The sequence below is a fragment of the Chionomys nivalis genome, chromosome 12 (genome assembly GCF_950005125.1).
Source record: "Chionomys nivalis chromosome 12, mChiNiv1.1, whole genome shotgun sequence".
Lineage (NCBI taxonomy): Eukaryota > Metazoa > Chordata > Mammalia > Rodentia > Cricetidae > Chionomys > Chionomys nivalis.
Window position 1 is genome coordinate 57,344,045 of NC_080097.1, and position 16,896 is coordinate 57,360,940.

General features: G+C 38.9%; 1 gene segment (V, D, J or C); it reads left to right on the forward strand.

The window, feature by feature from the left end:
* Positions 1-4,702: 4,702 nt before the first annotated feature.
* Positions 4,703-16,896, forward strand: part of LOC130884944 (T-cell receptor alpha chain constant-like) — a 265,603-nt gene continuing 253,409 nt past the window's right edge. Inside the window, 3 exon segments of the C gene segment in view lie at positions 4,703-4,754; positions 5,178-5,465; positions 6,524-6,526. Coding sequence covers positions 4,703-4,754; positions 5,178-5,465; positions 6,524-6,526 — 343 coding nt within the window.

The window sequence follows — 16,896 nt, forward strand, 5'->3', positions numbered from 1 at the left end:
ACTTCCTTGCTCATGTTCTCCCTCCTTCTGCTCTTCATCTTGGCCTTGGGAGCTCAGTCCAGTGCTCCAATGTGTGTCTCTGTCTCTATCTCCATCCATCTCCAGATGAAGGTTGTGAAAGACGTCCTTCGAAAGACCTGGACCAATTCTTGTAAAAGCTGGTGTTAAGAATAAACTTATAGTGATTCCCTGGAAGAGTTAGCTGTACAAGAAATTGAGTCTTCTATAGAAATTATTAATTAAGTAATACCAAAAAACTTGAGATTATAGGATCTGAAACAAATCATTTAAGCAGAAAAACTTAGGAAAACTTTAGAGGCTGACAGGCTATAACTGAATCACTAAGGTTTTTGTGTTTTGCCGCAGAAACACGGAACTAGTACTAGCAAGGAGAAAAAAATCTTGATTACAAATTATAAACAAGGAAAGAATTCTTGATTCCAAGGTTAATGACAGGTTTTGGTACCCTCCTGAAGGCAAAGTAAACAGTTTTAGGACTCTTGATGTTCTTTTACTTCCCTTTTATAAACTTAAAAAGGTTTTTTGTAGGCGTCAGGGAATTGGCTTGATTTCACCTCTCAAAGGTAATGGATCCCAGGTAAATATTATGAATCAACAGCCTGCTTCCCCACCTCCATGGCTTATGAAACAATTCTAAACTAGCTACAAACATAAAATCTTTCCATCAACAAATTACAGCCATTATTCAGCTCAATTTAAGTTTGGTTCCCAAGGTTACAAAACAATTTTTACAGTCTCTCATTTCTTTTTGTCTCAGCACAGAGTTTAAGTTCACAAACGAAAAAAGAAGGAGATGGCACAGCCATATCTGATGGGAACGACAGAAGTCATAAAGCCAGCACAACTGTTAGACAAAGCTGAGCCACATGATGGTCACCATGACACCTTTGGTTTTGATCTCATCTGTTGCATACTTGAGAGACTTTTAATATTTGCATAATTTGGGAATATTGAATTGATGGAAAATTTCTTATAAATCATGTATGCCTTCTTCCAGGAATTCTATTTCAAAGCTTCCTCAGGACAGCCCTGAACATACTATTCCCCCTGTTTTAGGGAGATATTCTTATCTACTTGAAGGTCTTCCTTATGCCTTGGAGGCTGTGACACACATAAAAAAGCCAGAGGTCTCTTTATGAGGCTTTGAGACATTTTTGAAATATCTGTCCTTTCATTTACTCAGGAACAAGATAATCAAAACAAAATAAACTTTAAAAGGTCAACAAGTTTGGTGGCCTGGAGGAATTGGGCAGAGTTCAGATTCCAAGCCTCTTCCCACTCACTATACACTCAGGCAATTATGGTTCATGCACAGCAACAAAGACAGATTAGCTGAAGTTACCATTGTCCTACACAGAGACTTATGCTGATGAGCATAGAATTATATAGAAAAATGATAAAAGTATTCTATAAAGATATAAAAAATAAATATTGCATTATGCCAGAATTTGAAAAATAACTGCAGCTGTTTTGTCCTGAGGATATTTCTTGGGCCCTCTGACCATTAAGAGTTAATAATACACTGCTTGGGACATGGCAGTAATCCCAGGAGGGCATCTAATGTCTTTGTAGCCACAAAAGCAACTAGCCTGAGAACAGCTTGTCCTATGCCTCTAGATTCTTAAAAATTTGGTTATGGGGCTGATGAAAACATAGTTATGAAAGATAATTGCTTATCAATGATTGGAAATTATAACTCTGTTCTGTCATAATTTATTAATGATGACTAAAAGATGAACAAAAGAAAGTTAAACACTTGGCCAAAGCCAAAAATGATATCATCTATGTTTTAAAACAATAAGAATGTATCCCTCATACTAAATTCTGCATAAAGAAGGACTCTGGCTTCCAGTCAATCAAGTTGCAAGATTCTTCTAACCATCATGTCCTGCCTCCCTCCCTTCCTCAGCAACTTCTTACATCCTCTGCTGTCTACCACCAGGGATGGCTCCAGGCATCTAGGGACTCTTGTCAAAACTCTGTTTTTAATCTCAAATTCAATTTCCCCTCATACATATTTTCGACTGCTTGGTTCCTTTCTTTAAATAAATACTTATCTTAAAATTTAAACTTTCCATCTTGATATTAATAATGTTTAAGTTCTCCAAAGTGAATCAAAGAATTTCTTTACAGCAATCTCTGAAGTTTCCAGAAGGAAGATGGGGCTAGAATTCTTCCTGGATCATGAGGATGACACCAATAAGCCTTCTCCATTACTCAGAGACTGGCTACAAATTAGTCCTCTTGAGACTCAACCATTGTATGCAGTTTTGTATTAGGTTTAGAACCTTTTAATTTAGGCAACAAAGGGGAAGTGTAATGGATGTTCACTCGACCTTGTATATCTGGCCTGATGGAGATAGTGCTTCTTCCCTGCCAATGTGACCTCTTAAAAGGAAGGAGGGATGGTGTCCAACTGGCTTGGGTGGTGAAGACCAGATCATGTTGCATGAAAAAGTGTGAGATCATTCTCCAGCTTTCATAGTGCTCTGCAACTGGATTTACCCTATCCCTCCTGTATTGGTGAGTGTATTTATCCCTTTTAAATGTCTTAATAAATCCTTGTTACTCATTAAACAGATACATATGGATTTCTCACTACAGCCCTGAGAGGATAAGTTTAATGGAGATATTTCATTTAGGACTAAGTGTTCCATTGTCTTCCATTCTCTGCCCATGCTTCAGTTGTAGAGTTGTGTGCATATGTCTATCAGACATAGATTCCATCTCATGGAGAGGGTTTTTAGTTCATTTATAATGTGGTTGGTTACTCCAATATCATTTGTGCCATTTTCACACCAACATGTCATGTAGGCAGGCAACCATTGTAGATCAAAAGATTTCTAGCTAGGTTGGTGTTTACCTTTCTCCATTGGCAGCATTCAGAGTATCTTACAGTACTGGGAACACTTGTCCATAGGACAGAAAGCTCCAGTTAGGCACCAGCTTGACTTCTCCATGCTCAATGAGATATGTAGGTATTTTCTTCAACAATAGTGCTTTACCATCAGTTTGTGAGGATCAACCAATAGCATTGGCAAAAGCCTGATTTGTTTGAATATTTCTAATGCACCTTTTTGTCAACAACTTAGAACATGACACACATTCTTAGCCCTGTTGGATATATATATATATATCCTACAGGTGGGATCCCTAGGGAGATGGGTGTGGTGGGAAGAGGGGATCCTGAAGTAGGTTATATAGTAAGGCAAAGAATTATGTGAGGATATGGGGATGGAAGGGCTAAAGACCCTGGGTTTGAACCAAGAGTTACAGCCTTCAGTGACCGAAGTTGAGGAAGGGACCTTAAGCAGGTTGTTACCAGAATGGAAATATTGTAATGGAGAATAGGAAAGACTGTATGAATAACCTACTTGAGTCCCTGCCAGTGTGGTCACTGGGGTAAATAGTGTTTTTATATATTGCATGGTAATACTAAGGAAAGGGGATGGACTAGAGTGGATGCTGAGCTGGTCCACAGGCATGAGGGAATCTGAGTTTTCTGCAAGATTTAGTGGAGTCCCTGGGGTGGAGGCAGAAAGGAAGGACGGGAACCTGCTAGTGGTCTTCTACAGGTCTAAGGATAGTATTGTGGGAACTGAAATGAGGAGATGAAAGACAGTGATAATGACCTATCTGTTTCCCAAACCTGTGTGTACACTGCATTCCCAGATAGACAGTATTTGTAGCTGTTCACAGTTGAGACAAAAGAAATAAAAAGGGATAGAATCAGAGGGTCCACAGGAAGGAGGAAAGATGGGTTTGTTGCAAGGTTTGGAATATTCTACAGGGAATCACCGCGGTTCTTCTGTTCTGTCAGTAATTCAGTCTAGATGCTGGGGAGTGAGTGAAATGGACGGTGCCATCCTTAAGATCAAATGACACCTGAGAACTTTCCTAGCTTTGTGTATTTTTGATTCCAGGCTAAATCTCTGGAAATTCAGATACTTGCATAAAATCATCATATCTATATTTTCAAAAAGAACCCACTCTAATAGAAAAAAAAAGATTTTTCTCTTACAACACAAAGCCTATGAGAGACCTCAAAAATCCTTTTCCCCGAGTGCCATACGTTCAAGGTTAAATGCTGACTCTGTATCTGAGAAAAGGGAGAGCTGTTTGGAGAGTGATCCAAGCTTTCTGAGATATGGCAGTGAGTTATTAAACAGTTCCAGACAGAAAGAAATGTATATACAACACATATGAACACATCATATATATATATATATGTATATATATTTACACACAAATCATAATATATATATATTTATATATAAAACATGGTACATATACAATGCTAGATTAAAATAAAGAAGCAGACTCACTAGTGTGTACAAATATCATTCTTGTTCTCTCAGCACTAGATCCACTTGTTATGACATATTGCTGTCTTATGTGTTTGAGTTCCTCATAGGCCAGAGAACCTGTAAGGAGCAGCCTCTCTGGTTAAGGGTATAACCACAAGGTGGTAGTAGACATCAGCTGCTGGGGTAGGCAGAGGACTCACTTCCTTGTATACAGATTGTGCGGGTTTAAGGCAGAAGCACAGCCTTTTTCTCCATGCCTGGTGGATGGTTCAAGAGGTAGAATTGTTCCTGAGAAAGAACAATACCCCAACATTTGTAGCTGACTTCCTAGTCATCATAATTATACACTGAATCTTAATTTAATTGGAAGAATGATGAAGACATATGTTCCTACTTTATTCATGCTCTCGTGGCTGCAGCTGAATGGTGAGTTAAGATTTTAGGACCACAGAATACTCAGTGGGCATTTCTTTTTTTTTCTGATGGTTCTCCTTTTTTATCGATTACTTTTTATTGTTTTTACTGTGCTATACATTTTTCTCTGCTCTGCTTCCTTTCTCCCCTCTCCTCGTCTACCCTCTCCTGTGTCCACTATGCTCCCAGTTTACTCAGGAGATCTTGTCCTTTTCTCCTTCCTGTTTAGATCCATGTATGTTTCTTTTAGGATCCTCCTTCTTGTCTAGGTTCTCTGGGATTGTGTGTTGTAGGCTGGTTCATCAGTGGGCATTTCAGAAACATCCAGGAGAAACTCTATCTTATACAACTTTTCTTTACTGATTGTAGAAAACGAAAATTCTGGAAAGTGATGACCTGACAACCGTTCTCCTTTCTCTCCATCTTTCTGGATAGGAATGAGCCAAGGTGAGCAGGTGGAGCAGCGTCCTTCCACCCTGAGAGTCCAGGAGGGAGCCAGAGCTGTCATCAACTGCACATATGTAGACAGTGCCTCGTCCTATTTCCCTTGGTATAAGCAAGAACCTGGGAAGCATCCTAAGCTCATTATTGACATTCGTTCAACTGTGGAAAAAAAGCAGGACCAAAGACTAATCATTTCACATGATAAGAAAGCCAAACACATTTCCCTGCACATCACAGACAGCCAGCTTGGAGACTCTGCCATGTACTTCTGTGCTGCAAGTGCACACTGCTCCCCAGACACCTGCAGCCTGTCCTAAAACCCACCACAGGGCCTAGGGCCCCATCCACATCCTGTGTCATATTTGTACAGCACTTGCCAGTTGTTAGTTTGCAAGTGACAACTATAGTACAGACATTAAAAACACAAAATAAGAAAATTAGCTTCGAGTCACTGAAAACAATTTAGAATGGTTTTCTCCTTTTTAAAAAAAATTATTTAAAAGTTAAAATACAATTTTCTTATTTTCCTTTCTTCCCTCCAGCCCCTTCTAAATCCCTTTCCTTATTCCCTCTCAAATTCAGTCTTTTTAAATATTATTAACTTCTTTTATTATTAAGTTATTATTTTAAAATTAACTTATATTATTAACTATTATTACATATGTGCATAAATGTAATCTGCTGTGTCTGATTACTATTGTTTGTATGTATATAATTTTAGAGCTGATCACTTGGTATTGGATATCCAGTGTTATCCTCAGGGATAAATAACTCTTCCTCTATTCTTTAATTGTCTGAAGTTCTTTATCTAGAGCATGAGTCATCATGAGATTTGAACAAGATAGGAGATAGATATCAAAGTGATACAAGCAGGAAAAAATAAATCAAATTATTATCAAGTGATATGATACTTAGTATAAGAGATCCCAAAACCTCTACTAGAAATTTCCTAAAATTATCAATGATTTGAGCTACATAGTAGAATACCAAAGACACTTAAAAATATCAAGAGTCTTTCTATACATTACCAACAAACATGATGAAAAATAGATCATCTACACATACCTATTTAGTACAGCTTCAAATACTAAAATATCTAGGAATAAACCAAACCAAGGAAATTAAATACTTCTTTAAGAAAAAAAAATGTAAGTCTCTGAAGAAACAGGTTGAACAAGATACTAGAAAATGGAAAATCCTCTCATGCTCATGAATTAGTAGAATTAATGTTGTGGAAATGACCACTCTACTAAAAGTGATTTAAAGATTCAGTGAATTTATGCTGGAGAGGTTGTGGGGTAAAGGGAACACTCCTGCACTGCTGATGGGAATGCAAGCTGGTACAGCCCCTTTGGATGTCAGTGTGGTGATTTCTCAAAAAACTAGGAAACAACCTTCCTCAAGACCCAGTAATACCACTTTGGGGTATATAGCCAAAGGATGCTCATTTGTGCCACAAGGATATGTGCTCAGCTATGTTCAGAACCGCAATGTTTGTCATATCCAGAAACAGGAAACAACCTAAATGCCCTTCGACCAAAGAATGGATAAGGAAAATATGGTACATTTACACAATGGACTACTACACAGAAAAAAAAAAAAAAAAAAAACCAAAAAAACATTGACATCTTGAATTTTGCAGGCAAATGAATGAAGCTAGTAAATATCATTTTGAGTGAGGTAACCCAGACCCAGAAAGACAATTATCACATGTATTCATTCATAGGTGGTTTTTAAACATAAAGCGAAGAAAACCAGCCTACAAATCACAATCCCAGAGAACTTAGACAACAATGAGGACCCTAAGAGAGATATACATGGATCTAATCTGCATGGGTAGTAGAAAAAGACAAGATCTCCTAAGTAAATTGGGAGCATAGGGACCTTGGGAGAGGGTTGAAGGGGAGGGGAGAGGCAGGGAGGGGAGCAGAGAAAAATGTAGAGCTCAACAAAAATCAATAAAAAAATTTTTTAAAAAAAATCAGTGCATTCCAAATCAAAATCCCACAGCATCCTTCAAAGAAATAGGAAATAAAACACCTATGTCCATATGGAAGCAGTCACAACATGAAATAGGCAAGACCAAATGAGAAATGCCATATAGCATATAATAGCTAAAACACTAAGTATACACAGAAAAGAAAGTGTAATGAAAACTGACCAAGAAAAAAACATAGGTCACATCTAAAGACAGAAATTAATATCAATCTATTAATAGTTAGCAATTTCAAAATTACATTTTCTCAGGTAAACAGTTCACCTGGACATAATATCAAAAGAGAAACCATCAGAATAAATTAAAATCCTACAGCAAGTGGACTGAACAGATATTAGAAAATACTCTATCCGAATGCAAAGAATGCACATTCTACTCAGCAGCATGTGGAAGATTTTCTAGAATGAACCACATCCTGGGACATAAAATAAATTTACAAATTCAAAAACTTTTAAAACACTCCTTGTATTATATCTGACCAAAATGCAATAACACACACACACACGTCAAAATAATAGAATTTCATGCTTTTCTCTACCCAGATGGTGTTCTAATATGCATACTTCTTTTACTTCTCCCCACCGTACAATGCGCCTAACCAACCTGATTCCCATTCCTTAGAAGTCTACCTCCCACTTTTGCACCCTCCTCCCATAAAGAAAAGAATACACCAGTTTCAATTTGTGTTGTTCATATACTTGTTGGAGCATTGTCAAACTCCCACTGACCAGCCCCTTAAAGGTAACTGAGTTCTGCTACACTCCCCCTGAAGCCATCAACTATAAAGAGTTACACTTGAGCGTGTTTATCACATTTTTAAAGAATTCTCTTCAAAAGCTTCCTGTCTAGACTCTTTCTTTCTTTTTGGGTAGAGGGTAGGGAGAGGTTGTCACAGAAGCCTTCAATGTCTCTCTTTCTCAATCATGAGTCAGCAACCATAGAAACCACAGCAAAAGAAGCTTCCTTGCCCATAACAACTGGCGCGAGCACAGATCATGGACTTGCACATTGTTTCCAGCAGCAGCACAGACCACAGTCATTATGTTAAATGAAATAAGCCAATCACAGAAAGGCAATGCTGAGTGATCTCTTTCATATGTAGAATAGAATGTTGATCTTGCTTAAGCTGAAAATAGAATGGTAGCTCCTAGAATCCTGGGAGAGCAGATAGACGAGGAGATGAGGAAGACAGAGAACAGATGTGAGCACTAGAGTAAGGAGTTCTGGTGAGCCACTGCACTGTAAGGTGACTAAAGATGTCAAGCATGTGCTGTGTATTTCAAAAGTACAGAAGAACGAATTTGGAAATTTTCCATAAAGTTATGATAAATATTTGAGGAGATACATATATATACATATATTTAATGTGAATAGAACAATATATTCATGTATTTTATAACCTTTGTTTTTATATATGAGTAAAATATAATTAAGTAAAAATATAAAATAAATAGCTAAATAAATAAACTGCTCATTTTTAATCCAACCCACCCCCACCAAAATAAAACCCTCAAGTAAACACATAAACTCATGAATATTAAACAATTAAGTATTAAATGGTGAAGATATCAAATAAGAAATTAAGAAACAAAAATTTCCTTGAGCTAAATGAAAATAAAAACACAATACAATAAAACTTAATGGGACACATTGAAAACAGCCTAGAGAGAAATTTCTCTAAGTACCTATATTAAAAATTCAAAAAAGCACAATAAATGACTTAATGATGCAACTCAAAAAGTTTGTAAAAATAAGTAAAATTCAGAATCATTTGTCAGCGAGAAATAATAAAAAGCAGAGCAGAAATCAACGAAATAGAAACAAAGCAAACAATACAAAGAGCCAATAAATGTAAAAGCTGGTTCTTTGAGATTAACAGATTGACAGATCTTTTAGTCCAGTTAAATTAAAGAAAAAAAAAGGAGGTAACCCAGTTTATCAGCATCAAAAGTGAACAGGAAAACATGACAACAGATACCAAAGAAATTCAGAATATTATTAGGGAATATTTTAAAAAGTGGTATTCCATTAAGTTGAAAAATATAGAAAAACATAGGTTTTTTTCTAATAAAAAACAGAAGATAAAAATGTGGCCCCTGGTGGGAAACACCTCCAGTTCACAGAAATTAAGAGTGTAGAAAAGCCTCCACAGCTGTGAGCAGGTCCTGGTGTGGGTTGAGTTAGACAGGCTTGTTCATTCATGGATAAACCTTAAGTAGCTACTGGAAGGCCCTGGGTTTCCCAAGTAAATCAAAACATTTGCTAAGTGTTGTCAAAAGAAAGCACATTTAAGGCATGCCCTGGGAGCAACAGAGTGGTTTATACATGTAGCAGAAACCACTTACTCCTGCAGGGTTGTGAGAACAAAAAGGAGTTAGGTTTAGATATCACACTTAGATATCACAGAGTGATATCTAAACACCTCTGGTGATTCTCCCTCTAGGTTCTCACCTCCTATGGCTAAGAAGGTGGTACAGTTTCTAGTTTGACTGCCTACCTTGTTCCCAGTATTGCTTTTCCACCTCAGGTACCACACCCTGCCTGTTCTGATTGCCAGGGATCTCAGGAGGTTGGAGGATACTGTTATCCTAGAAGCCTAGACTGTCATTGTAGAAGGCACCTGGATTCACTGTGGACCCCTCTGTCCTGGGACTGTGAGCACTTTTCTTTTCCATCTCACCAGGGATGGCTTTACCTTTCTTCCAAGTTAGGAGTCACCTTTCTGAGGCTGCTTCCTAGGTGTAATTGAGAAGGTAGATATGAATGTCTAGTTCCTGCTGCAAGATGAACATATAGTGGACAAATAGCAGTGAACTGAATGCAGGCCCAGCAAGTGACTGAAACCTTGCTGAGTGAGTCTAAAAGTCTAAGTGTTCTGTTCCCTGTTCCAGTTGAGTGACCCTAGACCCAAAACCAAGTCAGTTGTGAAGTTTATAACCCCCAAATGCTCATCTGGGAACCAGATGGAAGCATTATGGGCACCAGAGACAAACCTGTGAGGGAGAGTCAACCCTGCCTGTCAGCTGTGACTGATAATAAGCTAATTAAATTGATTTTCTGGGATGGGCTAATGGACTTCAGTGTACCTGTTTCCTTTATGCATCTGGCTCTCTACCTCAAATAGCTATAGATAACCCCATTCATTTGGATTGTCCTTGCTTGACTCAGGACATCTTGGACTTGTCAGTTCCTCATAACTTCAACATGTAGAAGTCCTGTTACTCTGTGGGGCATCTAAGGAGAGATTTTCTCAGAAACTGAGTCCCTCCTTAATTTTCTAGCTATGGGAGGATATAATGTCTCTAGAAAAAAGGTCTAATTGTGCCAATCTTGATTTTCAAAAATGGAGTTGATGCCTGAGGAAGAAAGGTACAAACACCAATCCAGATGGATTAAAGACCTCAATATCAATCTGAACACACTGAACCTGATAGAATGGGGAGTGAATATGAGTACATATCTGATATGTGTCTATTAATGTGTTAAAATAAACAATATTTTATATAATTAGTACTACTAATACAAATAAAAAGGAACTGGAGAGAAGGCTCAGTCTGTGAAGTGCCCATCTCACCAGCATGAAGAACTGTGTCCAGATCCCCAGAACACATGTACTATCCAGTACTGCACCCACATCTGCAGCCCCAGACTGGGATGATGAGCATCATTCAGTGAGAGACCCCGGAGCAATTTCTCATGTGTTCCTTTGTGTCTCTGTGTGAGAGAGGGAGGGCAGGGAAGAAGAGGAGGGCTTCTTGAAACAGCATATCAACATATCATGATATTATGATAGTGAAATATAGAACAATTTATTCTAATTTGTTGAACAGGGTTTTTAAAATTCATCTTAAGTAATAAAATAACACGAAAAGTAATCAAAGATGACAACTAATGTTGACCTCTGACCTGTACAGATGTACACACACCCACACCAATGTGTTCACATACACACACACAAATACACATAACATGTACAAAAATAAATGAATGAATAGACAAATACATAAATAAAATGTAGTTTGATTGTGAGCTGGAGCCATATATGTTACGTCATATTTAAAACTATTTTATTTTAAAGAGTTCTTTTTAATTATAGAAAATTTCTTTAAAAATTTATGATGAAGGAACAATAAAAGGGTGTAAGGGGTGACACAGAGACGAGATAAAGATCATAAATTATTTTTTGATTGAGAGGTTCTTCAGAAATGTTAGAGAAAAGTGACTGATGATTGGGGGAGGGGGAGGGAAATGGGAGGTGGTGGCAAGGAGGAGGCAGAAATCTTTAATAGAAAGAAAGAAAGAAAGAAAGAAAGAAAGAAAGGAAGGAAGGAAGGAAGGAAGGAAGGAAGAAAGAAGAAAAGTGACTAATGAAATAACTTTCATTTGCTGAAAACAAGTTGTCATCTGGTGAAAATGTTTACATAGCACACACACACACATAAACTTGAGCAAATGTCTCAAACTTCTCACCTGATTGCTTGTTTTAATAGTTCACATAAGAAGAGTCTGCAGTTAAAATATTTCTTTGACACTAAGGTGAGCCCACAGGAGGGCAGCATCTTCGCAGAGACCCAGAGGCAATTTCTCCCATGGTCCTTTGTGTCTGTGTGTTGTGGGGGTGGCTAGAGAGAGGAGGAGAGATTCTGAGGTAGGAGTGGAAACTAGGACTTTATTTCTAATTGGATGAACAGTTTGGGGTTTTCTTTTTCATGCATTTTATAGCAGAAGAATTTGAAGTCCCTAAGTGCCAGTGCTTTTGTTACTGTTGAAGTGTGAACCTTCAGTGAAAACAAGGATGCATCCCATAAGTGTTTTACTAGTGATGCTCTGGCTTCAACTGAGGGGTAAGTTTGACCATTCCTCTGGGAACATAAAAATACAATATGTGTGGCTATAGCCCTCACATATTGTAGGAGGGAGGTTAGAAATACTGTTCTCATGCTGAAACAAAAGCAGGTGAGAGGCCCATGGAAAAGCCATTCTGGGGTGTTAGCATCCAGTCCTGTTTGTCTGACCTTTATCTTTTTGCACAGGGGTGAATAGCCAAGAGAAGGTACAGCAAACCCCAGAATTCCTCAGTGTCTCAGAGGGAGCCATGGCCTCTCTCAACTGCACTTTCAGCGACCGTAATTATGATTACTTCTGGTGGTACAAACAGTATCCCGGGAAAGGGCCCATGTTTCTGATGTCCATATTCTCCAACGGTGAAAAGAAAGAAGGCAGATTCACAGTTCACCTCAATAAATCCAGCCTGCTTGTTTCCCTGCACATCAGAGACTCCCAACTCAGTGACTCAGCTGTCTACCTCTGTGCAGTGAGCACACAGTGCTCCCCTGGCACCTGCAGCCTGCACCCAAACCTACAGGGCCCTAGCAAAGTCTGAGCTAGAGTACAGAGAACAAGGTGGAGAAATTATGATTGTTCTCCTTCTATTCCATACACAAAGGGAACTAAGAGCCACAGGATGGAGGGTTTGACTTAAAGGGAAAATACTTCATTATTCTGAGAATGAATGTAACACATATTGGTGTGGCTAAAATATTTTCCACTTATTTTAACTGAAAAAATTATACATTGTATTTTAATTAAGGTTCAGTTCCCCTCATTTTCTTCCAGATTTCCCCATCTCCCAACACAACCACACCTCACACCTACTTTCTCTTTTATCTCTCTCTTTAGCACAAAAACGGGAAAAATCAAACAAACAAAAAAATTAAAAGAAAGACAGAAAAGACACACAGACAGAGACATATTTTTAGGGTTCCGAGGAGGAAAGAACAACACCTCGATATATTAGAGGCAGGGAATGCACAAAGTCACATCATGCAACAGGTCTCACACAAGAGAGATTTACTGTGGCCAGGAGAGGGTTACCAGAGGCTGTCTCTCACCAAGGGTGGAAGGGAGAAGAGGGCAGGCTGTGAAGGTCCTGGTTCTTTTTAAAGGGTATTGTACATGTGCATAGGGTGACTATGTGACCACAGTTACTGAAGGTGGCCTTGGGGAGGGTGGGGTTTTCCAGCACACATTAAAATCAAATAGATACGAGTACCAATAAACACACAGTATATGCCTTCCAGAGATGATTCACAAAAAATAGAAATCGAAAAGAGCTTAGTCAATAGCAGATATCTGTCTGTAGCCTTCTTGCTGTGAGTGCAAACAGACTCTTTAGTTCCATAATGTTTTCAATAACCTTGCAAATCGAATTTTATAGAGTTTTTGTGTCTTTATTTGATTTGGTAAGTGTACATAATATATTAACAGTTTATAGCTAATTTTACCTGTTTTGTCTATTTTTAGGAGCCTAGAGCAGTGGTCTCTTACAAGAGAATCTTTACCTCTCTTAGTTTTGAGAGGTGCTGATGCAACTGTTCCTCGGGTTCATGGCAGGCATTGGTCGTATTCTCACAAACACCACCTCACAAATGATGGCTTTGACCACCAGTTATACCCACTGATATTTATAGATAACTATATATTTACTCATTTTCAGATATTCTGGTATACTTTATGAGGGCCTGTACATTTTGGACATTAAACTAGTGACATTAATAATATTAAGCTCCTGGTATCAAGAGTGCCAAGTATTGACTGAGAGACAGGAAGCACAGGGCACTGTTTTTATTTTGAAGGACAGAAATGGGTGTGTACACACATTCGTGGGAGAACGGATGTGCAAGGGCCACCTCTACAGTGATGACTGGTCACTCTCTCCAGGAGGTCAGGAGATGGAAAACATCAGTTCTTAAAGAATGAATTGGATGACCAAGGAGAGATGGGAACAATGAGGTGGCATCAAAGGATGGGACATAGTCTCTTGTTCCAGGGGACATGTCTCTAGAAAAGATCTTTGAGCGTTTTCTTAAGATCACAAAGCTGATAAAATTATCATAAATAGAGGTAGGATAGACATTACATTCAGGTACTGCGGGACTTAAGGAGCCCTATTTCCTTACACTTCAAAGAGCTGACAAAGGGGAATGCCTACTCTTGGGTGCATCATTCATGGGCCCAATTCAGACCACAGGCACCCGTTTCTCTCCTCTGTTGTGTACAGCTTGAGATTCAGGGTGGATTAGTACATTCAGGAGAAGAGCTTGCTGCGAGAGAGGAACCACCTGAGAGAGGCACCCTTTCTGTTGTTGATAAATAAAACTTCACTCCATGCTTCTAAACACCCTCCCCAGTCACACCCTAACTCCAATAGCCAATGGTATTTTTCTGAAAAGTGTTTGTCTTGCTTAATACAATAGCCAGATTTTCTTTTTGAAAACCACGTTAAGTATCAAGTACTTAGGATAACTCTCTCCATGTTGGTGTAAGCAAACAAAGACAAAGAAACAAAAGCCCACAAAACTTCAGCCCCTACTTCCTACTCAGGGCAGGTGGCCTATTGAAATTCAGAGAGCAACGTTGACTCAAAGTGCCCAAGATGTTCTGGTCCTTGATTTCACTATGACAGCCTTTCAGACTTGAGGATGCCTTCTTAGATTACAAGTGCAAAAAGCTGTGAATTTTTCTAGGAAGATCCCTAGAGTCTCCATGGCCCAGACAGAAGGCCGCTTGTCCTCCCTGTGGTGCAGCTCCAAACCAGAACTGCATGTACCAATGCGGCATCTTATTTTCCTTTTCTGACTTCTGCAGTGACAACAGGAACTCCTTGGTTGTGGAGTCAGCCAGCAGAGGTTTCTTCCCTGTTCTCACTCTTGACCAGAGCTCCTTCCACCTGAAGACGCAATCTGTGCAGGGGTCAGGCTTGGCACATATTTTGTGCCCCAGAAGCACACACTTCCAGAACTCTGGGGATATCCCAGAAGTCTATAGGTGCTTGGGCGTGAGCAGCCCTGGCACAGTCTTTTTCCTCTCCTGTGCTGTAGGCTGGAAGTCTGCTCCAAGTCCTTCAGTTCTCATGCCTCCTGCAGGGGGCACTGGAATTCTTGCATTACTCCCCCAAGTGGCATTCAGGGAGGCAGTGCAATGAGATCTTTTTGTTCAGACATATTTCTGTTTTTAGCACAACTGTATCCTATGACAAACACTCCTGAGAAGTGTCATTAACCCAGCGTTGTGGTGTTACATTATTATAAAAAAAAATCTTGCATTCAAGAAGACTTGAACTTTCGCTGGACCTCACAGTAGAGCGAATAACACATCTTAAGACTGCTATCCTGCTGTATGCCCAGCTTGTTTGTTTAACCTGCCGTTAAGAGAACAATGTAACCAACTTTATTTACCTTGGATTTCCCATGTAATCAAATTTTACAGCATAAGCTAATGCATAGCAGTAATCTTAAATTAAACCCTGGGGTAATATATGTCTGTTAGTATGTGCATTGTGATAATCATTTTCTGAAAACAGCAAACAGGGTGAAAACAACCTTTTATAACAAAGACCCACCATGCACGCTGAAAGCAGCATTTGGATATTATTTGATAACTGAATGATCCCTTTGCTAGTGCTTTGGGGTCACTTGGAGTAAATAACATGACCCCTTGTGAAACTTTTCTGTAAAGTGCCTCTCCTTCCTTCCTCTTGTCATGATTTCTGTGTTGTTTAATAGAAAAGAGTACAAAGGCCTTGGTAAGGGACAGACGGATTCACAAGACAGCATTCATGCAGACACAGATTCAGGCATATACAACAGATAGGTTCCAGATTGGCCAGAAACCATAAGCTATAGTCCAACATAAGACACAAGGAAAGAAGTTTAGAATCCAAATCCAGGCTCACTCTTGGTCAGACGACTCCAAGAGGAGGTCTTTAGCTATTTCCTTGGGGTGATAAGATATAATTCGTGACTCTGAGCTTATCACTAATGTATTTAACCAATGCAGAGCATTTTAGTTAATGTTCAGTTAATGTAAATTGAGTTCTTTCACAGTTGTTCTTTATAAACCTAGCCAGGAAAAGAGTTGAAGGACTAATAAGACTTTGAATTAATCCTTTTTTTTTTATATACAATTGGAATCAGGGTTATGTGTCCTGATGATTTCAGAGACAAAAATCCCACATTAAGTGAATGAAGCTTTTATTTTCTCTCCTAGTGAATACTTTTCCTTCATGGTTGCTTTATCTGCCTGGGTTGTATGAGGATGCAGTGCCAAGGAGAGACTATCTTCGTGTCCTGAGACTACTGCCTATTGTACCTGTATTCTCCTTTGGGGACTGTACACTCAGCCTATAAATGTATTCGGTCATTTGATTTTATGGTGTTTAATTTGTGCAATTTTTAAAATATATTCCGATATGAATCCCTTTCTAAAGAGGTATGTTGGGGCACACATGAGCATATGCATGTTTGTCTATTTTCTTCCCTGCTATTATGACATGACACACATATTACAGACTTTGTTGAAGCACAATTAATAAAAACTCAGAGACAGATATTGGGGTTCAAACTGAAGGTAAGAAAAGCAAAGCAGCCAGCCATAGGCTCTCTCCTCGACCTCAATCCAAGAATGGAGCTCCTGCCTCCGGGAACTTCAGAATGAGACTGGGACTGAGAGCTGTCTCCTCTTGCCTTATAATCCTCTCTAGTGCTAGGATTAAGGGCACCTGGTCTCTATGGCAAACTAGTGTGGCTACTGGGATTAAATGTGTGTGTCATTGTTTGTTGCTACTGGGATTAAAAATGTGTGTCATTGCTACCTGGTCTGTAAGGCTGGCCAGTGTGGTTGTTTTACTTTTCTGATTTTCAGGCAAGCTTTATT